Raw genomic sequence first — 27,837 nt, 5'->3', positions numbered from 1 at the left:
TCAAGCCTTGATGGCGCCAAATGCCAAGCCAAAGCATTCATCGCCGGCGCAAGTACGCGACCACGTGCACGTAATCTTCCTCCCCAAATCTTCCTACGGCCCCCGTACGTACGTAGCCGCCATTTACTGGCTCCTTAACTCCGGCGCGCTCCCTCCCCCGCGTTTATGGTGCCGCGGCCGTGGTACCGGCGCAGGTACTTACGAGCGGGCGCCCGCGCGCGCGCGCCATCCATCCACCGATTTTTCATACGCGCGCGCGGATCGCGATCGGGTTTATACGTACGTGCCGATACGCATAAAGGTGGCGAGGCTGTGCGTAGCGTAGCGGTGGTGGTGGTGGGTAGGGCAGCAGCAGCGTCGACGAGGTAGCGCGACGGCATTGCGGTCGATACTACAGCAGGTGCTAGGCTGGTGAGTTCAATTCGACCGTGTCGTGGGGAGTAGAGAGTGGACTTCTTGGGGGAGTGGCTTGCTGGAGATAGAGGGCGGTGATGGATTTTGGGCGGCGCAAGAGCTTTAGCTTCTTCGAGGAGGACCGGAAGGCGCGGCCGGCGGCGGCGCAGACGCCCGTGCACCACTATGCGCGCGGGGGAGGAGGTGGCGGAGGAGGGGGGCGGTCCCCGGCGCGCGAGGCGGCGGAGCCGGCGCGGATGAGCATGTCGTCCGTGCCTGTCGCGGAATTGCCGGCGATGATGGGAGTCGGAGGCGTGGGAGGCGGGTGCTCGCCGTGGGTGCAGTCGCCGCTGCACAGCAGGCTGCGGTTCCCGCCGTCGCCCGCCGCGATCTACCACTGCCTCGCGGCGCTGCACCGGCTGGACGGCGACGTGCACGCGCTCGCCGTGGCGAGAGGGGTGCTGTTCACGGCGTCCGACAGCGGCCGCGTCCGCGCGTGGGCGGCGCCCGGGTGCTTCAACCGCGGGTACCTCGACGTGGGCCGCGGCCGCGTCCCGGCCCTCGCGGCGTGCGGCGGGACGCTCGTCACCTCCCACAGCCGCGACCACCACGTCCGGGTGTGGACGGTGTGCGCGGCCGCCGTGTGCGACCACATCCGCGCCAAGAAGGCGGCCACGCTCCCGGCCAAAGGCGGCCTCCTCTCCTTCGCCAAGAAGCGCCCGCACCATCACCGCGACACCGTGTCGTGCCTCGTGCTCCACGCCGTCGCGGGCCTCCTCTACACCGCGTCGCACGACCAGACCGTCAAGGCGTGGAAGCTATCCGACGGCAGCTGCGTGGATTCCTTCGTCGCCCACGACGGGCCCATCAACGCCATGCTCGTCAATGAGGCCGACGGATGCATCTTCACGGGCTCCGCCGACGGCACCGTCAAGATGTGGCGCCGGGTGTACGGCGGCACCGCGCACGCTCTCATCATCGTGCTCCGCTCCGAGCTTTCCCCGGTCAACGCGCTCACGATCTGCCACGCCGCGAGCGGCACCACCCGACGGTGCTTCCTCTACGCCGGCTCCTCGGACGGCTACGTCAACATCTGGGAGAAGGAGGCCTCGGCGGGCCGGCCGGTGCACGTCGGTTTCCTCAAGGGCCACCGGCTGGCGGTGTTCTGCCTGACCTCCGGCTGCGGCGGGCGGGTGGTGGTGAGCGGGTCGGAGGACGCGACCATGCGCGTGTGGAGGCGGGAGGGGAAGGGCGGCGAGTCGCACACGTGCCTGGCCGTGATCGAGGGGCACCGCGGGCCGGTGCGGTGCCTGGCGGTGGGCGGCGGCGAGGCAGGGGAGGTAGAGGGAAGCATGGTGGTGTACAGCGCCGGGCTGGACAAGAGCGTGAAGGTGTGGAGGATAAGGGTGGTGGGGAAAGAAGAGGAGGACGACGAAGATGACGAGGACGACGACGGTGAGGAGGAGATGGAGGACATCGTGGCCGCGGGGAAGGGCGACGTGGATGCCGTGAGAGACGAGGTGGAGGCCGAAGAGGAGCAGGTGGTGAGCCTTGGGCCGACGCCGGTGCTGTCGCCGGTGTGGGTGGAGAAGCGGCGGCATACAAGTCGTGGCTGAAATGCTGAGTTGAATTCAGCGTTGATTAGGAGAGTGCGCGTTGCAAACTTGCAATGGGCCAACCTTAGTTTAGTGGTTTATAACAGTATTGTTAATTTTTCTGTTAAATCAGTCGTTTTTCCTTCTTCACCCAATATCCTCTCCAATCCAAACTTAGCATTACCGTTGACAGCACCGGGCTCAGAGTGTCTTTCTTTTTTACGCAGTACAATCACACACGTTCACATGCACTTATCTTTATGAACACACACATACGAATTACTTCTATGAGCACCTTCGAAATATTGAGCCGGTATATATCTTGAGGTTGACGAAGTCAGCACATACACCTTATAGTTGATGGGAAAGTCTTCTTCGACTGAACGAACATCGTCGGAAAGTCTGAAATAAATCCAGAAAAATGCGAGTACTAATACCAAGTCTAAAACTTGAATCCTGATAGGCTAGTTTCACCCAAAAAAAACCAAACCATCAAAACGGTGTAACAGTTAATTCCTAAGAAAAACAAAGGTCATTTCCGACGCCGACTCTTAAAACGAACACTACATTTATCTATGTACTAGTCCAGACTCATCCGGGGCACATATATGGAAGTCGTCCATCCAACCATGTCCGCTAAACGTTCACCTTTGTTTTTTAAGTCTACAACACTCAAAATAATAACATATTAAATCTTTGTGAAGCGAAAATACTAAAATGCGACAATAGTTCAAATGTAAATATCAAATTCAACTAAGTTATAAAATAAATCTGTTCAAACTTGAATTCAACTAGCACATATGTTCCGGGTGTCCTCTTTAAGTGCCCACGACCACAATTGCTCAATAAAATCTTCTTTAAGCTCTTCATGAGTTGCTCGATGCCGAATTTGTTAATGCGTCAGGACAAACTCATTAAACGTGGCCGGATTCTAATTTGACAATTGGATAGGATCACTCATGTTCTCAAATTCCAAACCTCTCAGCATCTTCACCATCATCCTTCACGATCATGTTGTGCATGATCACACAACATGTCATCAACCCCCATAAGGTCTACAGAATCGATTGTTAGCAGGTCCGTGAACAACTGTAAAACGGGCCTTTAGCACTCCAAATGCCCTCTCCACGTCATTTCTATCTTCTTCTTGTTTTTGGTCAAAGTGAGCTCTTTTCTGACCAACTAGCTCAGAGATGGTCTTGACGAAGGTCGCCCACGAATGATAGATACCATCAACCAGATAGTAGCCCATGTCGTAGTCATGCCTATTGACAATATAGTTGCACGTCTGAGCTTGTCCTTCAGTACACATAGTAAACAATAGAGACCGTTGCGGCACATTGTTTCATTGTGAGACCCGGGCATGCCAAAGAAAGTGTGCCAAATCTAGAGGTCTGGTGATGCAACTGCTTCAAGAATGATGGTGAACTTCTTAACATGACTCTGATATTGCCCTTGTAGAGCTTTTGGGCAGTTCTTCCATATTATATGCAAGCAATCAAGAGATCCGAGCATACCTGGCCATCCTCTTGCTTTAGACAGTGCCATGAGCTTTTCGGTGCCTATGACAGTTGGTTCTCTCAAGTACTGAGGTATACACACCTCAACCACCACAATGGCAAATCTGACCATGACGTCTCCGCAAGTGCTATTAGACATCTGGAGATACTTGTCCCATGAATCTGTGGGTGTGCCATATGCAAGCATCCACAATGCAGTCGTGCACTTTTGGTAATAAGATAATCCAATTCTACCCATGGCATCCTTTTTCTAGATGAAGTAGTGATCATATGATCGGACGTGCCATTGTAGAGGCGACCGAACACATTTTTCCGCATCTGAAAGCGCTGGCGAAATTGTCTGTGAATAGGGATCGAGGGAAAAGTAGTCGTCCATCAGCGTCAAATGCCCCCGTGCCCTATTCCGATTCAGTACTTGATGACCCTTGACCGATTCCTTGAAACTACAAATATGCACTTCCGCGTGCTTCACATCTGCAAGGACCGCCTGCATGATCCTACTCATCACACGAGTCGTCAGACGCCTCAACGTAGTCCTCGTATATGTACTTCATGTCTAAATCTATTGGTTCACCAAAGAAAACTTCATGAGATTGACAAAATTACAACTCAAAGCAACTTCATGAGAATGGCAAGATTATGAATGAAAACAACTGCCACTATGTCAAATATTCAGAAATTATATGACACTTAATCTATATAGATTTTTCCTTCACCTTAGTTGTCTTACCTTCTTTTTTTCTCCGCAATATACTTCTCATGTTGATAGTTCTGCATTTTGAAATAACAAGTGGTGTATAATATCGCAATGTGATGCTATGTTTGTGAGTATGCATTTAAATATATTTGGCCATTTACCTGCAAATGGATCTTTACGTGAAAGATTGTCAAGCCTTCTACCTTCATAAGGTTCAGCACACCCTTGGGAGTTGCCTCTACAAGATATGTACATGGAATAAACATCTAAACGATGGTTCTATTTTCAAGAAAAATGCCCCAAAAATTTAACAGAGTGATCACCCTACTTTCCGGTCCTCCGAACTTTTTCGGAGTCTCCACAAAACGCTCATGGAGATCTCAAGTGTCCATCTCATTCTCATTTTGCTACATGTTGTAGCTCCAGATGAAGATGGTGATGAACTCAACTAGACTTTAACCAGAGAACCCCCACTGTGCAGACCCTCATGGTCAGAGGAAGGCGATACTAGAATAGGCGAGCATTGCGGCGGTATGCCATATATGTCCTAAGCAAGAAATAATTATATGTAAAATGACTATTAAAATCTGAATTTAGCCATGATAAAGGCGCATGTGAACTCAAGAAGCTAGTTGAGAAATACTCGGATAATGCATTTAAGTGGAGGATCAACCATGGAACTAAAGGTACTCACATCTAACCGAAGGCTCTCCTCATTGTTCGTGATAGCAATGCCAAGAAACTCCAGCTGCTCACTTGTAACATCCCAAATTTCCCATTTGGAATGTTTTACAATTATAGCTAAGCATCTATGCATATTGCTTGAATTGAGTGACATTTTAATTATTTCAGAGGCTTTTGAGTTTGTTGGAATTTGGATTCAAATTGGCAGTTGAATTTATTTCAAACAATGCCTGACAAATACTTGAGCAAAAGTATGAGAGGTGTAAACATGACACTCCAAAAATGTCAGAATAAAAATATTGCCAAAAAGTTTGAATTCAAATTTGAATTTTATTTGGGATTTCCAGAAAATTGTTTTTTTAGTTTGAGATTTGCCCCTGGAAAAATGTCCACGTTGTAGGATTAATTCCCCTGAGAATTTTGATATATATATATATATATGTCCTATAAAAAATAATATATATTTTTCTATGTTTTCTCTTCTCTCTAATTCAAAAACAAAAAGAAAAGAGGCAAAGCCCCAGGCGCCAGCCAGGCCAACCAGCCCAGCCAGCGCCAACCGGCCCAGCCAGCGGGGCAGGCGCGAGCCCGCCAGCGCCTGAGCTGCCGCAGCCCAGCGCCCCGCGCCCGATTTCCTCTCCCCCTCGGTCGCCCGTCGCGCCTTTCCCCCCTCTCTCTCGCTGACGCCCCGGGCCCGCCCTCATCCCCAACCCCTCGCTCACGAAACCGAATCGGAGCATGCCCGACGCCGCCGCGGTTCCGATCCTCTCCGGATCGTGATCCCGAGACGCCCCCTCGCCCAAGACTACGCCCTATAAAAGGCCAAGCCCCTCCTCTTCCGAACCCCCCAAAAACCCTACCCCAACTCCCACCATAGCTCGCGCCCTCGCCGTTCCGATCTTGCCCCAGCCACCGAAGTTCACCGCCGTTTTGCTTCACCGATGAGCATCCCCAGCCTCTCTAACCTCTGCTATCGGTCTAGCCCGACCTCACAAACCTTTTTGACATGTTTTTGTTCGTCTTCGTCATCTCCAGAGGCCACTCCCAACCCCGCACGCTCCACCGGAGCACCGAGCTCCACCGCCTCGTCTTCGTCGTCTCCGCCGTCCCCGACATCCCCTCAGCTCACCGTCCACAGAAAATCGGACGCCCCCGAACACCCGCATCACCTGGATATCCTCGCCGACGCCGCCGACGACCGGAGCCCCGCCGCCCACCGGCCTCTTCTTCCCTGCCACACCCGTTTCCTCTGTAAGCACGAGCGCTCCTCTATTTTTTTCTTTTAGATCGAACCGTTAGATCGGTTTAGTAACTCGTTTTTTTATTGGTTTTAGTGTACGGTTTTTTTAGGTTTAGATTTAAACCGGTTCACTGGTTTCTTTTAGTTATACACTGTACGCGTATGTTAGTTAACGACCGGGCGCGGTTTAGTTTCAGATCGCACCACCCCGAGCCCAATAGCGCCCATTAGTTTTTTTTCTGTTATTTACGTTCTGTTTTAAAAACAGAAAAGTTCCAATCTTGTAAAATCTGTTTCTCTTAGGTTTTTTTTAATATTTTTAGTTGATTCTTTTTTTGTTAGTTTGCAAATTTGTTGTAGTTTCTGTAGAAAATATGTTTAGCCATGTTTAAATTATTAGAAATAGTTTTATATTAGATTTAGACAGATTAGTTTTTCTGCCATAAATTGAGTTAGGATTATTATTTTTAGTGATTCTTTTTTCTACTGCTTAGTTTTGACCATGCCTAGCAGTAGGAATTTGTTTGGGTATTTTTAGATTTAATAAACAATTAGTTTTATGTCGAAATCAAGTTTTTCTTGTTTATTTAGCTAGCTACTGTTTTCCTACTGTTCTAGTTAGTAAATAATTTTATTTTTATTATGTTATAGTTTATTTTAGATTAGTTTCTGTAGCTACAGAGGATGAACTTTTATTTACGGTAGAATAAAAAAATTTATTTTATTTTCTTTGCTAGGATTGTTTTAGGCATAATAGGAGTTCTATAATAGCTTTTGATGTGATTCTTTTTGCTACTAGTTTGTACGATGTTTTCCCTTCTGTTAGTTAGCAAAACCAATGCTTAGGTTCTGTTAAGAAAAGTTTTAGTTGTGTAAACTATTTCTTAGTTGTTGCTTGATATGATGAAAACCTTGATTTGCTTTCTCCAAATTTTTCTTTGGTTTTGGTTTGAGTGCTTAGGTGTTTTACTTCAACTTGCTGTTATGTTATATTGTGCTATACTTATTTGTGCTATTGTTTGACTCGGTAGAATTCCCGGAGTGCGAAGCCTGCTATTACGAGTCGCTAGCTTTCGAAGACCGTCAGCCAGGCAAGTCATTTGATCATGTTTTTACAATACCTATGATTTTATTGCATTAGAGTTATACCTCCCCACCATGCATGCAGTAGGAGAATTTTGTTAAGTTATGTTCTTGAGTAGTATCATGAGGTAGGATGAACCCTTCTCCCTTGTTACCGATGCCCGGGACGATGTAGTTTATTTTGCTATGCTCGTAGACGGGGTTGGTTGAGTGATTCATAAGGGGGATGCGAGAGTCAAGATGATGAAAACCCCATGACATCAAGCTCAAGATGGACTTCAAAATTCACTACTGGGTGGAGGACGGTTGACGGGCACCCTGGAGAAACCAGCGGATGGTCGGGATGCATGGAGAAGCGCCATGACATCTTGCGGAAAGCTTCACCCAGCCACGAAGAGACGGATGGATACCCCATTGACCAGAAGCTTACCTGTGCAGCTGCAAGCCATTATGGGCTCTGGCTTGGTCGACCCTAGGCGTGACTCTGGCCGGACGGTGCTACGAGATGTAGAAGAACGGTAGGATTGGATGGGCACCGGCAGTGGCCCAGAGAAACTCTACGGAAGACCCTGTTTCGTTCGTCCCGTCTTCAAACACCAGGTAGTGCGAAGACTTAAAGGAGGGAACGATTCTTGCGGGTAAAGTGCACAAGACTCTGCAGAGTAACAACCTAATCGATTAGCCGTGTCCCCGGTTACGGACAAATGAGCCTCTGGGATTGGAGTATTTCGGATATCTCAACACTAAACTTAATAAATTAATTGAGGGGGTTATTTAATAATTGGGAATGAGACATTGGTTGGCGGAACCATCTCAATAACTACCAACATTTTGTAGTAATTGCAAACAAGTCCTTGTTGTAGGGAAAAACCGGCTTTTTCGCACAACAATGAAACTTAGAGCCCCACAGCTAAATTGCATATAGTATTAGTAATTTTATTGTCGTTCTCTCTTCATGACTTGCCGGCATATTCAAAATGCTGACCTACACGGCTGCAACGTCTTATGTTGCAGAGGAATTTTCCGACCAGGAGTGAGGCTACGATCCACCCTTGGCGATTGCCCTATGGAGTCGGATGGACTCACTATTCGTCTACGTTTCCGCAGCTTTATTTAGTTTATTTCTCATGAGTTGGCCTTCGGCCGAATTTATTATGATGTAATAAAGACTCGATATGAGAATCGTTTAATAAATTCAGGTGTGATTGAACTTTGAATCTTTGCATCAATGTACTGTGTGTGCCGGGATGATCTTAGGATGGTACAGCTACACAGAGACTTGACCGATTTCGGGTCAGGTCGCTACAGAGATGGTATCAGAGCACACGCTGACCGTAGGACGTAACCCCTAGGATCGGAAAGCCATAGGAAGAGACTATTTTATTTTATGTCCTTATCATTCCGTAATTCTCCCCTGTTCATTTCTGACTTCTCTCCGATTTTCAACATTCTAGATGGCCGCCGAGTTCACCCCAGTTCTGCTACCGGAGTTTTGCCAGCCAGATGAGACGATGCTTCTCGGCAAGAAGCTGGTTCAGATCGTGAAGAAGCTGAAGATTGCTCTGCCCTCAATCACCGGGAAGCCTACGAATGCACTTTCGACGGATACCCGCTACAGGATTAAGGTGCACATTCCAGGGAGGACCTTCGGAGGACATTCAGAGCCCATTGACTTTGAGTTTACCGATTTCACTTGGATCCTCGGAAGAGACATGGCGATTTATCGTGCACTTGGACATCTCCGAGAAGAGTACAGGGTCGAGCTCGACCCATCAGACCTCGCCATGATTTCCCGCAGAGCTAGGAATGGAGATATCATCCGTACCGTAGAGGACGACTCCATTCTTTCATATGTCCAAGACTTGGAGAGTCTCATCAGGAACTGGGAAATCCAGATGCGCCGAAACTCGAAGGTACACAGGAGGTTGTTGTTCCGTGAACTGGAACTGGAGGAGAAAGCACGCGCGGACTTCCTTGAACATGAAGAAGAAGTCAAGGATTTTATGGATAGAATCGAGGTCCGGGATAAATATATTGCCACATTGGATGAGAAGATAGACCTGGGAAAAGACCTTTTTCCGAGTGGAGATGATGGACCCCTCGTGAGCAATGACCAGGATTATGAAGAGAGCTCCACCGAAGGAAGCCGCAAGAGGAGACGCCGCACCAGAGGACGCCGCACCGGAGGACGCAAGAATAATTGATGAAGACATTTAGCCGACCGCCATGTTATTTTATTTTATTTTCGTCGATCAGTTAGGCCGTTATTTTCGATTAGTCGCGAGATTTTGTAATCCGAGATGGAACCTTGTTTGAGATGAATGAATAAATGATTGGTGTGATTATGATTATGCATTCATATGGGTAGTGCTATTTTCTCATTAGACCCTTGTTCTATTCTAATTTCTCATCCACTCCAAAACACCAGATGCCTCCGAGACGTGACCCCGGTTTCAACTTTCCGCCGGAGCTCACCCAGCTGATCCAGCAGCAGAATGCCCTGATGCAGATGCTCATCCAGAACCAGAACAACAACAACAACAACAACAACAACAACAACAAGAATCCACCGCCACCACCCCCTGTTGACAACTTGACCCGCTTCCTAAGGCTGAATCCGCCAGTGTTCTCTAGCAGCACTGAGCCGATTGTGGCTGATGATTGGCTCCGCAAGGTCGGAAGGGAGTTAGCCACTACTGGGTGCACAGATGCAGAGAAGGTGCGCTTTGCCGCACATCAGCTTGATGGACCTGCAGCCTCTTGGTGGGAGAACTACACCGACACTTATCCGGTTGCCACCATGACATGGGATCAGTTCCAGCAGGCTTTCCGCACCGCTCATGTCTCAGCTGGAGCCATGAGTCTGAAGAAGCGTGAGTTCCGCAACTTACGCCAGGGGAACCGTACTGTGGGGCAGTACGTGGATGAGTTCAGCAAATTATCTCGCTATGCCCCAGATGATGTGGCCACAGATGCCGCAAAGCAAAAGAAGTTTCTCGAGGGACTCAATGATGAGCTAGGAATGCAGCTAATGGTGGCTACCTTCAACAACTACCAGGAGCTAGTAGACAAGGCCACCATACTTGAAGGCAAGCAGCAGCAGATTGATAGCCGCAAGCGGAAATATGGCCAGGGAAAGTACAACTCCGGAGCTCAGCAGAAGCCCCGCTATACCCCATACTCGGGAGGACATACCCATCACACCCATGGAGGACATAGTCATGGAGGACATAACCATGGAGGGAATGGGAACAATCGCAACCACGACAACAACTCTAAGTCAGGCAATGGAGGCAATGGCAACCAGCACCGTCCTACTCCGGCTCAGAAGGATCTGAGTCATATCACCTGTTTCAAGTGCCAGAAGACAGGACACTATGCCACCGATTGTCCGGAGGCAAAGCAGAGGAATGGAAACGGCAACGGCAATGGAAGCTCAGCAAAGAAGCCCAACCCTTTTCCTCGTGCTCAGGTGAATCACCTTGACGTGGAGGACGTCTATGATCAGCCAGACACTGTGGTTGGTAAGTTTTTATTAAATTCACATCCAGTATTGGTACTCTTTGATTCCGTTGCAACGCATTCATTCATATCAAGGGTAGTTGTGGAAAAGTACGGGTTGCCCACTAGAACCCTTAGAACCCCGCTTCAGGTCACTTCCCCAGGAGGAGAGATGACGGCAGGCTTAGGCTGTCATTCGACCCTCAGCATCGGAAACCATGATTTTCCCGCAAACCTCATAGTATTGGAATCCCAGAGTTTGGATGTAATTCTAGGCATGGATTGGTTGACCAAGTTTGAAGGCAACATCGACTGTGCCCGCAAGACGATTTTGCTCACCACCCCGGTGGAGAAGAGGATCAAGTATGTATCCAGACGCACACCGATGAAGAATCGGGTAAATTCCCTCACGGGAGTTGTTCAGGAGGAAGTGCCCGTAGTGCAAGATTTTCCCGATGTGTTTCCAGAGGAATTACCAGGAATGCCACCGGACAGAGACATTGAGTTTTTGATTGAGTTATTGCCCGGCACAACCCCAATATCCAAGAGACCCTATCGGATGCCCCCGAATGATTTGGAAGAGATCAAGAAGCAAATTAAGGAGCTATTGGAGAAAGGATATATTCACCCAAGCTCGTCGCCTTGGGGAGCCCCAGTTCTTTTGGTAGAGAAGAAGGATGGAACCCTGAGAATGGTTGTGGATTATCGTTCATTGAACGATGTGACCATCAAGAACAAGTACCCTCTGCCGATGATTAATGATTTATTTGATCAGCTAGTTGGAGCCAAGGTATTCTCCAAGATCGATCTTCGATCAGGGTATCATCAGCTGAAGATTCGTAAACAGGATATACCCAAAACAGCTTTCACCACCAGGTATGGTTTATATGAGTATACCGTCATGTCATTCCGATTGACTAATGCCCCTGCGTATTTCATGAGCATGATGAACAAGGTATTTATGGAATATCTGGACAACTTTGTCGTGGTGTTCATCGATGACATATTGGTTTTCTCCAAGAGCGAGGAAGAGCATAAGGAACATCTGCGTCTAGTTCTGGAGAAACTCCGGGAATATCAGTTATATGCCAAGTTCAGCAAATGTGAATTTTGGCTGAAGGAAGTCAGATTCCTCGGACATGTTATTTCAGGAGAAGGAATAGCAGTCGACCCCACCAAGGTCGAATCGGTCACCAACTGGCAGTCCCCCACCTCAGTCAAGGAGATCCGCAGTTTTCTCGGACTCGCAGGATATTATCGGAGGTTTATTGAGAATTTCTCCAAGATTGCCAAGCCCATGACTGAGCTGTTGAAGAAGGAAGCCAAGTACATTTGGACCGAGGATTGTGAAGCCAGTTTTCAGGAGCTGAAGAAACGTTTGGTTACCGCCCCGGTGCTAATTTTGCCGGACATACACAAGGATTACCAGGTATATTGTGATGCTTCTCGTCAAGGACTCGGAGGAGTGCTCATGCAGGAAGGTAAAGTTGTAGCTTATACCTCCAGACAACTACGACCTCACGAGATGAATTATGCCACACACGATTTGGCGTTAGCAGCCGTAGTGCACGCACTCAAGACCTGGAGACATTTCCTTGTCGGAAACAGTTGTGATGTTTACACGGATCATAAGAGCCTGAAGTATATTTTCACGCAGAAGGAATTGAACCTCAGGCAGAGGAGATGGCTTGAATTGATGGACTATGACATGAGATTGCATTATCACCCAGGGAAGGCAAATGTTGTAGCAGATGCCTTGAGCCGTAAAAGTTATGTGAACACCCTCATAGCTGGAGGATTACCTCAGGAATTAGCCGACGATCTCAGAGAGCTCCGACTGGAGATAGTACCGAGAGGATTTGTCGCCACTTTGGATATACAGTCCACTCTGACCGAAAGAATCCGTGAAGCCCAGAAGACAGACAAGGGAATTGCAGAGATAAAGGAAAAGATAAGTAACGGAAAGGCTAAAGGTTTTCGTGAAGATGAGCACGAAACTTTATGGTTTGAGGATCGCATCTATGTGCCTAATGACCCAGAGGTCAGGAAGTTAATTCTTCAGGAGGCCCATGATTCACCGTACTCGATTCACCCAGGCAACACCAAGATGTATCTGGAATTAAAGGAAAGTTTCTGGTGGACAGGTATGAAGAAGGATATTGCCGAGTACGTAGCAGTATGCGATGTTTGCCAGCGAGTAAAGGCGGAACATCAGAAGCCAGCAGGGTTACTTCAACCTTTGCCGATTCCCGAGTGGAAATGGGAGAAACTTGGAATGGATTTTATCACAGGATTACCCAGGACCCGTTCAGGTTATGATTCCATCTGGGTAGTGGTTGATCGCTTGACCAAGGTAGCTCATTTCATTCCCGTGAAGAACCTATACCAGCACTAAGTTAGCCAAGATATACATGACCAGGATCGTATGTCTGCATGGAGTTCCGAGGAGTATCGTGTTAGATAGAGGAACACAATTTACCTCAAAGTTTTGGAATCAGTTGCATGAAACTTTGGGTACGAGGCTGGAGTTCAGTACAGCTTTTCATCCGCAGACAGATGGACAGACCGAGAGAGTCAACCAGATTTTGGAGGACATGTTGAGAGCCTGTGCGCTAGACTATGGGTCTAGCTGGGATGACAACTTGCCATATGCAGAGTTCTCGTACAACAACAGCTATCAGACCAGTCTGAAGATGACCCCTTTTGAAGCTCTATATGGAAGGAGGCGTAGAACACCATTGCTGTGGGATGGTGTTGGAGACCGAAAACTTTTTGGTCCCGATCTTATCAGAGACTCCGAAGAGAAGGTCAAGCTGATTCGAGATAGACTCAAGATAGCCCAGTCGAGACAAAATAGTTATGCCGACAGTAAATGCAGGGAGATAACGTATGAAGTTGGAGACCGAGCATATCTCCGTGTGTCCCCACTTCGAGGAATCAAGAGGTTCGGTGTTAAAGGAAAGTTAGCACCCCGGTTTATAGGCCCCTATAAAATCCTCGAACGCAGAGGAGAAGTTGCATACAAGCTGGAATTGCCAGAAGGATTGTCAGGAGTTCATGATGTCTTCCATGTTTCTCAGCTGAAGAAATGCCATGCCGAGATGGCCGACATTCCATTGAGAGACACAGTGCCCCTAGAGGCCATACAGCTCGACAGTGATCTGACTTATGAGGAGAAACCCGTCCGAATTCTCGAGACTGCGAACAGAGTCACCCGCAGCAAGATCATCAAGTTTTGCAAGGTTCTGTGGAGTCATCATTCCGAGGAGGAAGCCACCTGGGAGCGAGAAGAAGACCTCCGCCGAGGCCACCCGCACCTATTTGCTAGCCAACCCGAATCTCGAGGGAGAGATTCATCTTAAGGTGGGTAGGTTTGTAACATCCCAAATTTCCCATTTGGAATGTTGTACAATTATAGCTAAGCATCTATGCATATTGCTTGAATTGAGTGACATTTGAATTATTTCAGAGGCTTTTGAGTTTGTTGGAATTTTGATTCAAATTGGCAGTTGAATTTATTTCAAACAATGCCTGACAAATACTTGAGCAAAAGTATGAGAGGAGTAAACATGACACTCCAAAAATGTCAGAAGAAAAATATTGCCAAAAAGTTTAAATTCAAATTTGAATTTTATTTGGGATTTTCAGAAAATTGTTTTTTTAGTTTGAGATTTGCCCCTGGAAAAATGTCCACGTTGTAGGATTAATTCCCCTGAGAATTTTGATACATATATGTCCTATATAAAAATAATATATATTTTCTATGTTTTCTCTTCTCTCTAATTCAAAAACAAAAAGAAAAGAGGCAAAGCCCCAGGCGCGAGCCAGGCCAACCGGCCCAGCCCGCGCCAACCGGCCCAGCCAGCGGGGCAGGCGCCAGCCCGCCAGCACCCGAGCCGCCGCCGCCCAGCACCCCGCGCCCGATTACCTCTCCCCCTCGGTCGCCCGTCGCGCCTTTCCCCTCTCTCTCGCTGACGCCCCGGGCCCGCCCTCATCCCCAACCCCTCGCTCACGAAACCGAACCGGAGCACGCCCGACGCCGCCGCGGTTCCGATCCTCTCGGGTTTGTGATCCCGAGACGCCCCCTCGCCCAAGACTACGCCCTATAAAAGGCCAAGCCCCTCCTCTTTCGAACCCCCCAAAAACCCTACCCCAACTCCCACAATAGCTCGCGCCCTCGCCGTTCCGATCTCGCCCCAGCCACCGAAGTTCACCGCCGTTTTGCTTCACCGGTGAGCATCCCCAGCCTCTCTAACCTCTGCTATCGGTCTAGCCCGACCTCACAAACCTTTTTGACATGTTTTTGTTCGTCTTCGTCATCTACAGAGGCCACTCCCAACCCCGCACGCTCCACCGCCTCGTCTTCGTCGTCTCTGCCGTCCCCGACATCCCCTCAGCTCACCGTCCACAGAAAATCGGACGCCCCCGAACACCCGCATCACCTGGACATCCTCGCCGACGCCGCCGACGACCGGAGCCCCGCCGCCCACCGGCCTCTTCTTCCCTGCCACGCCCGTTTCCTCTGTAAGCACGAGCGCTCCTCTATTTTTTTCTTTTAGATCGAACCGTTAGATCGGTTTAGTAACTCGTTTTTTTATTGGTTTTAGTGTACGGTTTTTTTAGGTTTAGATTTAAGCCGGTTCACTGGTTTCTTTTAGTTATACACTGTACACGTATGTTAGTTAATGACCGGGCGCGGTTTCGTTTCAGATCGCACCACCCCGAGCCCAATAGCGCCCATTAGTTTTTTTTTCTGTTATTTACGTTCTGTTTTAAAAACAGAAAAGTTCCAATCTTGTAAAATCTGTTTCTCTTAGGTTTTTTAATATTTTTAGTTGATTCTTTTTTTGTTAGTTTGCGAATTTGTTGTAGTTTCTGTAGAAAATATGTTTAGCCATGTTTAAATTATTAGAAATAGTTTTATATTAGATTTAGACAGATTAGTTTTTCTGCCATAAATTGAGTTAGGATTATTATTTTTAGTGATTCATTTTTCTACTGCTTAGTTTTGACCATGCCTAGCAGTAGGAACTTGTTTGGGTATTTTTAGATTTAATAAACAATTAGTTTTATGTCGAAATCAAGTTTTTCTTGTTTATTTAGCTAGCTACTGTTTTCCTACTGTTCTATTTAGTAAATAATTTTATTTTTATTATGTAATAGTTTATTTTAGATTAGTTTCTGTAGCTACAGAGGATGAACTTTTATTTACGGTAGAATAAAAAAATTTATTTTATTTTCTTTGCTAGGATTGTTTTAGGCATAATAGGAGTTCTATAATAGCTTCTGATGTGATTCTTTTTGCTACTAGTTTGTACGATGTTTTCCCTTCTGTTAGTTAGCAAAACCAATGCTTAGGTTCTGTTAAGAAAAGTTTTAGTTGTGTAAAACTATTTCTTAGTTGTTGCTTGATATGATGAAAACCTTGATTTGCTTTCTCCGAGTTTTTCTTTGGTTTTGGTTTGAGTGCTTAGGTGTTTTACTTCAACTTGCTGTTATGTTATATTGTGCTATACTTATTTGTGCTATTGTTTGACTCGGTATAATTCCCGGAGTGCGAAGCCTGCTATTACGAGTCGCTAGCTTTCGAAGACCGTCAGCCAGGCAAGTCATTTGATCATGTTTTTACAATACCTATGATTTTATTGCATTAGAGTTATACCTCCCCACCATGCATGCAGTAGGAGAATTTTGTTAAGTTATGTTCTTGAGTAGTATCATGAGGTAGGATGAACCCTTCTCCCTTGTTATCGATGCCCGGGACGATGTAGTTTATTTTGCTATGCTCGTAGACGGGGTTGGTTGAGTGATTCATAAGGGGGATGCGAGAGTCAAGATGATGAAAACCCCATGACATCAAGCTCAAGATGGACTTCAAAATTCACTACTGGGTGGAGGATGGTTGACGGGCACCCTGGAGAAACCAGCGGATGGCCGGGATGCATGGAGAAGCGCCATGACATCTTGCGGAAAGCTTCACCCAGCCACGAAGAGACGGATGGATACCCCATTGACCGGAAGCTTACCTGTGCAGCCGCAAGCCATTATGGGCTCTGGCTTGGTCGACCCTAGGCGTGACTCTGGCCGGACGGTGCTACGAGATGTAGAAGAACGGTAGGATTGGATGGGCACCGGCAGTGGCCCAGAGAAACTCTACGGAAGACCCTGTTTCGTTCGTCCCGTCTTCAAACACCAGGCAGTGCGAAGACTTAAAGGAGGGAACGATTCTTGCGGGTAAAGTGCACAAGACTCTGCAGAGTAACAACCTAATCGATTAGCCGTGTCCCCGGTTACGGACAAATGAGCCTCTGGGATTGGAGTATTTCGGATATCTCAACACTGAACTTAATAAATTAATTGAGGGGGTTATTTAATAATTGGGAATGAGACATTGGTTAGCGGAACCATCTCAATAACTACCAACATTTTGTAGTAATTGCAAACAAGTCCTTGTTGTAGGGAAAAACCGGCTTTTTCGCAAAACAATAAAACTTAGAGCCCCACAACTAAATTGCATATAGTATTAGTAATTTTATTGTTGTTCTCTCTTCATGACTTGCCGGCATATTCAAAATGCTGACCTACACGGCTGCTGAAGGAAATATGCCCTAGAGGCAATAATAAAGTATTATATATTTCCTTATATCATGATAAATGTTTATTATTCATGCTAGAATTGTATTAACCGGTAACATAATACATGTGTGAATACATAGACAAACAGAGTGTCACTAGTATGCCTCTACTTGACTAGCTCGTTAATCAAAGATGGTTATGTTTCCTAGCCATAGACATAAGTTGTCATTTGATTAACGAGATCACCTCATTAGGAGAATGACGTGATTGACTTGACCCATTCCGTTAGCTTAGCACTCGATCGTTTAGTATGTTGCTATTGCTTTCTTCATGACTTATACATGTTCCTATGACTATGAGATTATGCAACTCCCGTTTACCGGAGGAACACTTTATGTGCTACCAAACGTCACAACGTAAATGCGTGATTATAAAGGTGCTCTACAGGTGTCTCCAAAGGTACTTGTTGGGTTGGCGTATTTCGAGATTAGGATTTGTCACTCCAATTGTCGGAGAGGTATCTCTGGGCCCACTCGGTAATGCACATCACTATAAGCCTTGCAAGCATTGTGACTAATGAGTTAGTTGCGGGATGATGTGTTACGGAACGAGTAAAGAGACTTGCCGGTAACGAGATTGAACTAGGTATCGAGATACCGACGATCAAATCTCGGGCAAGTAACATACCGGTGACAAAGGGAACAACGTATGTTGTTATGCGGTCTGACCGATAAAGATCTTCGTAGAATATGTGGGAGCCAATATGGGCATCCAGGTCCCGCTATTGGTTATTGACCGGAGACGTGTCTCGGTCATGTCTACATAGTTCTCGAACCCGTAGGGTCCGCACGCTTAACGTTACGATGACAGTTTTATTGAGTTTTGATGTACCGAAGGAGTTCGGAGTCCCGGATGAGATCGGGGATATGACGAGGAGTCTCGAAATGATCGAGACGTAAAAATCGATATATTGGACGACTATATTCGGACTTCGGAAAGGTTCCGAGTGATTCGGATATTTTTCGGAGTACCGGAGAGTTACGGGAATTCGTATTGGGCCTTAATGGGCCATACGGGAAAGGAGAGAAAGGCCTCAAAAGGTGGCCGCACCCCTCCCCATGGTCTGGTCCGAATTGGACTAGGGAAGGGGGGCGCACCCTTCCTTCTTTCTCCTCCCCCCTTCCCTTCTCCTACTCCCACAAGGAAAGGAGGAGTCCTACTCCCGGTGGGAGTAGGAGTCCCCCCTATGGCGCGCCTCTCCCCTTGGCCGGCTGCCTCCCCTTGCTCCTTTATATACGGGGGCAGGGGGGCACCCCAGAGACACAACAATTGATCCTTGAGATCTCTTAACCGTGTGCGGTGCCCCCTACACCATATTACACCTCGATAATACCGTTGCGGTGCTTAGGCGAAGCCCTGCGTCGGTGGAACATCATCATCGTCACCACGCCGTCGTGCTGACAAAACTCTCCCTCAACACTCGGCTGGATCGGAGTTCGAGGGACGTCATCGAACTGAACGTGTGTAGAACTCGGAGGTGCCGTGCGTTCGGTACTTGATCGGTCGGATCGTGAAGACGTACGACTACATCAACCGCGTTGTGATAACGCTTCCGATGTCGGTCTACGAGGGTACGTGGACAACACTCTCCCCTCTCGTTGCTATGCATCACCATTATCTTGCGTGTGCGTAGGAAATTTTTTGAAATTACTACGTTCCCCAACAGTGGCATCCGAGCCTGGTTTTATGCGTTGATGCTATGCACGAGTAGAACACAAGTGAGTTGTGGGCGATATAAGTCATACTGCTTACCAGCATGTCATACTTTGGTTCAGCGGTATTGTGAGATGAAGCGGCCCGGACCGACATTACGCGTACGCTTACGCGAGACTGGTTTCACCGTTCGGAGCACTCGTTGCTTAAAGGTTGACTGGCGGGTGTCTGTCTCTCTCACTTTAGTTGAACCGAGTGTGGCTACGCCCGGTCCTTGCGAAGGTTAAAACAGCACCAACTTGACAAACTATCGTTGTGGTTTTGATGCGTAGGTAGAACGGTTCTTGCTAAGCCCGTAGCAGCCACGTAAAACTTGCAACAACAAAGTAGAGGACGTCTAACTTGTTTTTGCAGGGCATGTTGTGATGTGATATGGTCAAGACATGATGTGATATAATTTATTGTATGAGATGATCATGTTTTGTAACCGAGTTATCGGCAACTGGCAGGAGCCATATGGTTGTCGCTTTATTGTATGAGATGCAATCACCATGTAATAGTTTTACTTTATCACTAAGCGGTAGCGATAGTCGTAAAAGCAATTAGTTGGCGAGACGACAGCGATACTACGATGGAGATCAAGGTGTCGCGCCGGTGACGATGGTGATCATGACGGTGCTTCGGAGATGGAGATCACGAGCACGGTGCTTCGGAGATGGAGATCACAAGCACAAGATGATGATGGCCATATCATATCACTTATATTGATTGCATGTGATGTTAATCCTTTATGCATCTTATCTTGCTTTGATTGACGGTAGCATTATAAGATGATCTCTCACTAAAAATTTCAAGACAAAAGTGTTCTCCCTAAGTATGCACCGTTGCGAAAAAAATTCGTGCTGAGACACCACGTGTTAATCGGGTGTGATAGGCTCTACGTTCAAATACAACGGGTGCAAAATAGTTGCACACGCGGAATACTCAGGTTAAACTTGACGAGCCTAGCATATATACAGATATGGCCTCGGAACACAGAGACCGAAAGGTCGAGCGTGAATCATATAGTAGATATGATCAACATAGTGATGTTCACCATTGAGACTACTCCATCTCACGTGTTAATCGGACATGGTTTAGTTGATTTGGATCACGTAATCACTTAGATGATTAGAGGCATGTCTATCTAAGTGGGAGTTCTTAAGTAATATGATTAATTGAACTTCAATTTATCATGAACTTAGTCCTGATAGTATTTTGCAAATTATGTTGTAGATCAATAGCTCGCGTTGTTGCTTCCCTGTGTTTATTTTTGATATGTTCCTAGAGAAAAATTATGTTGAAAGATGTTAGTAGCAAAGATGCGGATTGGATCCGTGATCTGAGGATTATCCTCATTGTTGCACAGAAAAATTATGTCCTTGATGCACCGCTAGGTGACAGATCTATTGCGGGAGCAGCTGCAGACGTTATGAACGTTTGGCTAGCTCAATATGATGACTACTTGATAGTTTAGTGCACCATGCTTAACGGCTTAGAATCGGGACTTCAAAGACGTTTTGAATGTCATGGACCATATAAGATGTTCCAGGAGTTGAAGTTAATATTTCAAGCAAATACTCGAGTTGAGAGATATGAAGTCTCCAACAAGTTCTATAGCTAAAAGATGGAGGAGAATCGCTCAACTAGTGAGCATGTGCTCAGATTGTCTGGGTACTACAATCGCTTGAATCAAGTGGGAGTTTATCTTCCAGATAAAATAGTGATTGACAGAATTCTCTAGTCACCATCACTAAGTTAGTAGAACTTCGTGATGAACTATAGTATGCAAGGGATGACGAAGGTAATTCCCGAGCTCTTCGTGATGCTGAAATCAACGAAGGTAGAAATCAAGAAAAACATCAAGTGTTGATGGTTGACGAGACCACTAGTTTCAAGAAAAGGGCAAAGGGAAGAAGGGGAACTTCAAAAAGAACGGCAAGCAAGTTGCTACTCAAGTGAAGAAGCCCAAGTCTGTACCTAAGCCTGAGACTAAGTGATTCTACTGCAAAGGGACTGGTCACTGGAGGCGGAACTGCCCCAAGTATTTGGTGGATAAGAAGGATGGCAAAGTGAACAAAGGTATATTGGATATACATGTTATTGATGTGTACTTTACTAGTGTTTATAGCAACCCCTCGGTATTTGATACTGGTTCAGTTGCTAAGAGTAGTAACTCGAAACGGGAGTTGCAGAATAAACAGAGACTAGTAAAAAGGCGAGGTGACGATGTGTGTTGGAAGTAGTTCCAAGATTGATATGATCATCATCGCACACTCCCTGTACTTTCGGGATTAGTGTTGAAACTAAATAAGTGTTATTTGGTGTTTGCGTTGAGCATGAATATGATTTGATCATGTTTTTTGCAATACGGTTATTCATTTAAGTTAGAGAACAATTGTTGTTCTGTTTACATGAATAAAAACCTTCTATGGTCATACACACCAACGAAAATGGTTTGTTGGATCTCAATCGTAGTGATACACATAATCATAATATTGAAGCCAAAAGATGCAAAGTTAATAATGATAGTGCAACTTATTTGTGGCACTGCCGTTTAGGTCATATTGGTGTAAAGCGCATGAAGAAACTCCATACTGATGGGATTTTGGAATCACTTGATTATGAATCACTTGATGCTTGCGATCCGTGCCTCATGGGCAAGATGACTAAAACGCCGTTCTCCGAAACTATGGAGAGAGCAACAGATTTGTTGGAAATCATACATACAGATGTATGTGGCCCGATGAACATTGAGGCTCATAGCAGGTATCATTATTTTCTGACCTTCACAGATGATTTGAGCAGATATGTGTATATCTACTTAATGAAACAGAAGTCTGAAACATTTGAAAAGTTCATATAATTTCAGAGTGAAGCGAAAATCATCGTAACAAGAAAATAAAGTTTCTACGATTTGATCGTGGAGAAGAGTATTTTAGTTACGAGTTTGGCCTTCAGTTAAAACAATGTGAAATAGTTTCACTACTCACGCCACCTGGAACACCACGGTGTAATGGTGTGTCCGAACATCGTAACCGTACTTTATTAGATATGGTGCGATATATGATCTCTCTTACCGATCTACCACTATCGTTTTGGGGTTATGTATTAGAGACAGCTACATTCATGTTAAATAGGGTACCATCTAAATCCGTTGAGACGACGTCTTATGAACTGTGGTTTGGCAAGAAACCAAAGTTGTCGTTTCTTAAAGTTGGGTTGCGATGCTTATGTGAAAAAGTTTCATCCTGATAAGCTCAAACCCAAATCGGAGAAATGTGTCTTCATAGGATACCCAAAGGAGACAATTGGGTACACCTTCTATCACAGATCCGAAGGCAAGATATTCATTGCTGAGAATGGATCTTTTCTAGAGAAGGAGTTTCTCTTGAAAGAAGTGAGTGGGAGGAAAGTAGAACTTGATCAGGTAACTGTACCTGCTCCTTTATTGGAAAGTAGTTCATCACAGAAATTTGTTCCTGTGACTCCTACACCAATTAGTGAGGAAGCTAATGATGATGATCATGTAACTTCAGATCAAGTTATTACTGAACCTCGTAGGTCAACCAGAGTAAGATCCGCACCAGAGTGGTACGGTAATCCTGTTCTGGGGGTTATGTTACTAGACCATGACGAACCTACGAACTATGAAGAGGCGATGGTGAGCCCAGATTCCGCGAAATGGCTTGAGGCCATGAAATCTGAGATAAGATCCATATATGAGAACAAAGTATGGACTTTGATTGACTTACCCAATGATCGGCAAGCCATTGAGATTAAATGGATCTTCAAGAGGAAGACAGACAGTGATAGTAGTGTTACTATCTACAAAGCTAGAATTGTCACAAAAAGGTTTTCGACAAGTTCAAGGTGTTGACTAGGATGAGAGTTTCTCACTCGTATCTATGCTTAAAGTCTGTCTGAATCATATTAGCAATTGCCGCATTTTATGAAATCTGGCAAATGGATAAACAAAACTGCATTCCTTAATGGATTTATTAGAGAAGAGTTGTATATGATGCAACCAGAAGGTTTTGTCAATCCTAAAGGTGCTAACAAAATATGCAAGCTCCAGCGATCCATTTATGGACTAGTGCAAGCCTCTCGGAGTTGGAATAAACGCTTTGATAGTGTGATCAAAGCATTTGGTTTTATACAGACTTTTGGAGAAGCCTGTATTTACAAGAAAGTGAGTGGGAGCTCTGTAGCATTTCTGATATTATATGTGGATGACATATTACTGATTGGAAATGATATAGAATTTCTGGATAGCATAAAGGGATACTTGAATAAGAGTTTTTCAATGAAAGACCTTGGTGAAGCTGCGTATATATTGGGCATCAAGATCTATAGAGATAGATCAAGACGCTTAATTGGACTTTCACAAAGCACATACCTTGACAAAGTTTTGAAGAAGTTCAAAATGGATCAAGCAAAGAAAGGATTCTTGCCTGTGTTGCAAGGTGTGAAGTTGAGTAAGACTCAATGCCCGACCACTGCAGAAGATAGAGAGAAGATGAAAGATGTCCCCTATGCTTCAGCCATAGGCTCTATCATGTATGCAATGCTGTGTACCAGACCTGATGTATGCCTTGCTATAAGTCTAGCAGGAAGGTACCAAAGTAATCCAGGAGTGGATAACTGGACAGCGGTCAAAATTATCCTTAGTGGAATAAGGAAATATTTCTCGATTATGGAAGTGACAAAAGGTTCGTCGTAAAGGGCTACGTCGATGCAAGTTTTGACACTAAATCTAGATGACTCTAAGTCTCGGTCTAGATATATATTGAAAATGGGAGCAATTAGCTAGAGTAGCTCCGTGCAGAGCATTGTAGACATAGAAATTTGCAAAATCCTTACGGATATGAATGTGACAGACCCGTTGACTAAAATTATCTCACAATCAAAACATGATCACACCTTAGTACTCTTTGGGTGTTAATCACATAGCGATGTGAACTAGATTATTGACTCTAGTAAACCCTTTGAGTGTTGGTCACATAGAGATGTGAACTATGGGTGTTAATCACATGGTGATGTGAATTATTGATGTTAAATCACATGGCGATGTGAACTAGATTATTGACTCTAGTGCAAGTGGGAGACTGAAGAAATTTGCCCTAGAGTCAATAATAAAGTATTATATATTTCCTTATATCATGATAAATGTTTATTATTCATGCTAGAATTGTATTAACCGGAAACATAATACATGTGTGAATACATAGACAAACAGAGTGTCACTAGTATGCCTCTACTTGACTAGCTCGTTAATCAAAGATGGTTATGTTTCCTAGCCATAGACATAAGTTGTCATTTGATTAACGAGATCACCTCATTAGGAGAATGATATGATTGACTTGACCCATTCCGTTAGCTTAGCACTCGATCGTTTAGTATGTTGCTATTGCTTTCTTCATGACTTATACATGTTCCTATGACTATGAGATTATGCAACTCCCGTTTACCGGAGGAACACTTTGTGTGCTACCAAACGTCACAACGTAAATGGGTGATTATAAAGGTGCTCTACAGGTGTCTCCAAAGGTACTTGTTGGGTTGGCGTATTTCGAGATTAGAATTTGTCACTCCAATTGTCGGAGAGGTATCTCTGGGCCCACTCGGTAATGCACATCACTATAAGCCTTGCAAGCATTGTGACTAATGAGTCAGTTGCGGGATGATGTGTTACGGAACGAGTAAAGAGACTTGCCGGTAACGAGATTGAACTAGGTATCGAGATACCGACGATCAAATCCCGGGCAAGTAACATACCGGTGACAAAGGGAACAACGTATGTTGTTATGCGGTCTGACCGATAAAGATCTTCGTAGAATATGTGGGAGCCAATATGGGCATCCAGGTCCCGCTATTGGTTATTGACCGGAGACGTGTCTCGGTCATGTCTACATAGTTCTCGAACCCGTAGGGTCCGCACGCTTAACGTTACGATGACAGTTTTATTGAGTTTTGATGTACCGAAGGAGTTCGGAGTCCCGGATGAGATCGGGGATATGACGAGGAGTCTCGAAATGATCGAGACGTAAAAATCGATATATTGGACGACTATATTCGGACTTCGGAAAGGTTCCGAGTGATTCGGGTATTTTTCGGAGTACCGAAGAGTTACGGGAATTCGTATTGGGCCTTAATGGGCCATACGGGAAAGGAGAGAAAGGCCTCAAAAGGTGGCCGCACCCCTCCCCATGGTCTGGTCCGAATTGGACTAGGGAAGGGGGGCGCACCCTTCCTTCTTTCTCCTCCCCCCTTCCCTTCTCCTACTCCCACAAGGAAAGGAGGAGTCCTACTCCCGGTGGGAGTAGGAGTCCCCCCTATGGCGCGCCTCTCCCCTTGGCCGGCTGCCTCCCCCTTGCTCCTTTATATACGGGGGCAGGGGGACACCCCAGAGACACAACAATTGATCCTTGAGATCTCTTAGCCGTGTGCGGTGCCCCCCTACACCATATTACACCTCGATAATACCGTTGCGGAGCTTAGGCAAAGCCCTGCGTCGGTGGAACATCATCATCGTCACCACGCCGTCGTGCTGACGAAACTCTCCCTCAACACTCGGCTGGATCGGAGTTCGAGGGACGTCATCGAACTGAACGTGTGTAGAACTCGGAGGTGCCGTGCGTTCGGTACTTGATCGGTCGGATCGTGAAGACGTACGACTACATCAACCGCGTTGTGATAACGCTTCCGCTGTCGGTCTACGAGGGTACGTGGACAACACTCTCCCCTCTCGTTGGTATGCATCACCATGATCTTGTGTGTGCGTAGGAATTTTTTTGAAATTACTACGTTCCCCAACAGCTGCAACGTCTTATGTTGCAGAGGAATTTTCCGATCAGGAGTGAGGCTACGATCCACGCTTGGCGATTGCCCTGTGGAGTCGGATGGACTCGCTATTCGTCTATGTTTCCGCAGCTTTATTTAGTTTATTTCTCATGAATTGGCCTTCGGCCGAATTTATTATGATGTAATAAAGACTCGATTTGAGAATCGTGTAATAAATTCAGGTGTGATTGAACTTTGAATCTTTGCATCAATGTACTGTGTGTGCCAGCATGATTTTGGGATGATACAGCTACACAGAGACTTGACCGATTTCGGGTCGGGTCGCTACATCACTGAAAGCCAGGGCATTGCCTCCTCGGTGGAAGCTACTGTCAGAAGTGTTTCCACATAGGTTAAGGAAGTCCTTGAGATCATGTGAATGTTCATCATCACCTTGACCACCATTGCTGGGATGAGCAGCAAATAACAAAGCAGAGAATGATGATTGCGCTGCTGAAAACTGCTGCTGCTCACATTTAGGAGGATGAGGCAGGAAAGGCAAACTGCTGGTTTGCCGGCATAATTTGGAGTTCGTCGACGACGATGAGTACATGCTTGCATAGAATGTGGAAGAGCTCGATGAGATTTGGTCTGGTAAGTCAGCATACGAGACGCGAGAAACATCATCTGCCGAACTGTAATTATCAGATTTAGAATTGAATATTTGATGAACTGAAGGTTGTGGAGCATTGCAGGCGTGAGCCATGCTGTTAGGAGCAATGATATGTTTCACAGGAAGTACACTCTGTGTGCTCATTGTGCCTTAGAAAATGAGCAGTGAGATGGAAAGCTTTGCTCCAATCCAATCCTGCAGAGTAAATATTCATTCAAGCACTATACAAATTTCAAGGCCTGTCAAACTATGTATTTCAATATGTAAATGAAAAATTGTTCAGAAATATGGGTGCAAGAAAACAAAGCATTGTTTGACTTGGGAGTAATCTGTCAATAGAATGACCTATATTGACCTCAGAAATATGCTGAAAGAGTGTACATAATGGACAAAAGAATATTCCGAGATAATTTAGACCCTTCAACAATAGCCACTCATATTTCAGAGGTAATGATGGTTTGCTTCCTATGATTGCTACGGTCATTTATGGAACTTCTTTTCACAAATCATGAAATCAAACTCATGTGTAAGGAGAAAAGATAGACATTCCTAAGTTTTCATTTACTCTAGATATTAGTTGTGTTCCAAGTGAAACTTTATAAACCTTGGACAAGTTTATTTATATATAAAAATAACATCTACAATACCACAATACCATCCCTTGAGTATATTTACACAATTTTTTTATCATAGATGTCCATATTGTTACTTGGTCAAACTTTATAAATTTTGTATAAACCCAGTTCCAAACTTGACTAGTCTCCTTTGGCTAGGGAAGAGTTGAGTTCTGTTCCGAGGGAAGAGTTGAGCTACAAAAACATGATGATAATTGTTTCGCATAAGCAGGACAAAAAATGGGTAGAAAAAAAGGAGCAAACTGAAACAAGACATGAAATGGGAAAAAATAACGGGGATAGAGCGCAGGTGAGCCATTAACATTCCAAATCAACAAGAACACAAAGCAAAGTAGGACTGGACCGGAGCCAAGGGATCCATGGGAAGGCAGATGGAAGCTTCATTGATCACCTGATTTTTTAAGAGGCAACTGGAAGAGGATGAGATTCAGAGCCAAGTCAGCCGCCAATCCTCCTCTAACTTCCTCCTATGATCCCTCTGTCTTCTCTTTCTCTGTGTTCGTCCAGAAGCTCCCTGTCTCTCTCTCTCACTATAAATTAGGCATGTCTCCTACCTTTATAGTGCACCATCTTAATTGGACGCTTGATTGCCTTGGCTTCCCTCTCACAACTCTCTGAACTTAGTTAACAATATGCAGTTGCTTTCTCTTGTCTTTGCTACTGCTATGCTCTTTCTTACTTGTTGTACTGTCCAAGGTTTGTTTA

The 27,837-nt window shown here is 45.7% G+C and overlaps 2 protein-coding genes and 1 pseudogene across 2 annotated transcripts; 1 reads left to right on the top strand and 2 right to left on the bottom strand.

Moving 5' to 3' along the window:
• Window positions 1-232: 232 nt before the first annotated feature.
• On the top strand, window positions 233-2,471 carry LOC109772672 (protein JINGUBANG). The gene has a single exon (XM_020331377.3). The coding sequence runs from the start codon at window positions 492-494 to the stop codon at window positions 2,007-2,009; it is 1,518 nt and encodes a 505-aa protein (XP_020186966.1). The 5' UTR covers window positions 233-491; the 3' UTR covers window positions 2,010-2,471.
• A 903-nt stretch (window positions 2,472-3,374) lies between these two features.
• On the bottom strand, window positions 3,375-3,746 carry LOC141042778 (uncharacterized). Its single transcript, XM_073511671.1, has one exon. It carries the CDS (start codon window positions 3,744-3,746, stop codon window positions 3,375-3,377), a length of 372 nt encoding a protein of 123 aa, XP_073367772.1.
• A 488-nt stretch (window positions 3,747-4,234) lies between these two features.
• LOC109739469 (protein PHOSPHATE STARVATION RESPONSE 3-like) lies at window positions 4,235-27,066 on the bottom strand (annotated as a pseudogene).
• Between the last annotated feature and the right edge of the window lie 771 nt (window positions 27,067-27,837).

Source organism: Aegilops tauschii, chromosome 3 (genome assembly GCF_002575655.3).
Source record: "Aegilops tauschii subsp. strangulata cultivar AL8/78 chromosome 3, Aet v6.0, whole genome shotgun sequence".
NCBI classification, from domain to species: domain Eukaryota; kingdom Viridiplantae; phylum Streptophyta; class Magnoliopsida; order Poales; family Poaceae; genus Aegilops; species Aegilops tauschii.
This window is presented reverse-complemented; position numbering and strand designations above follow the sequence as displayed.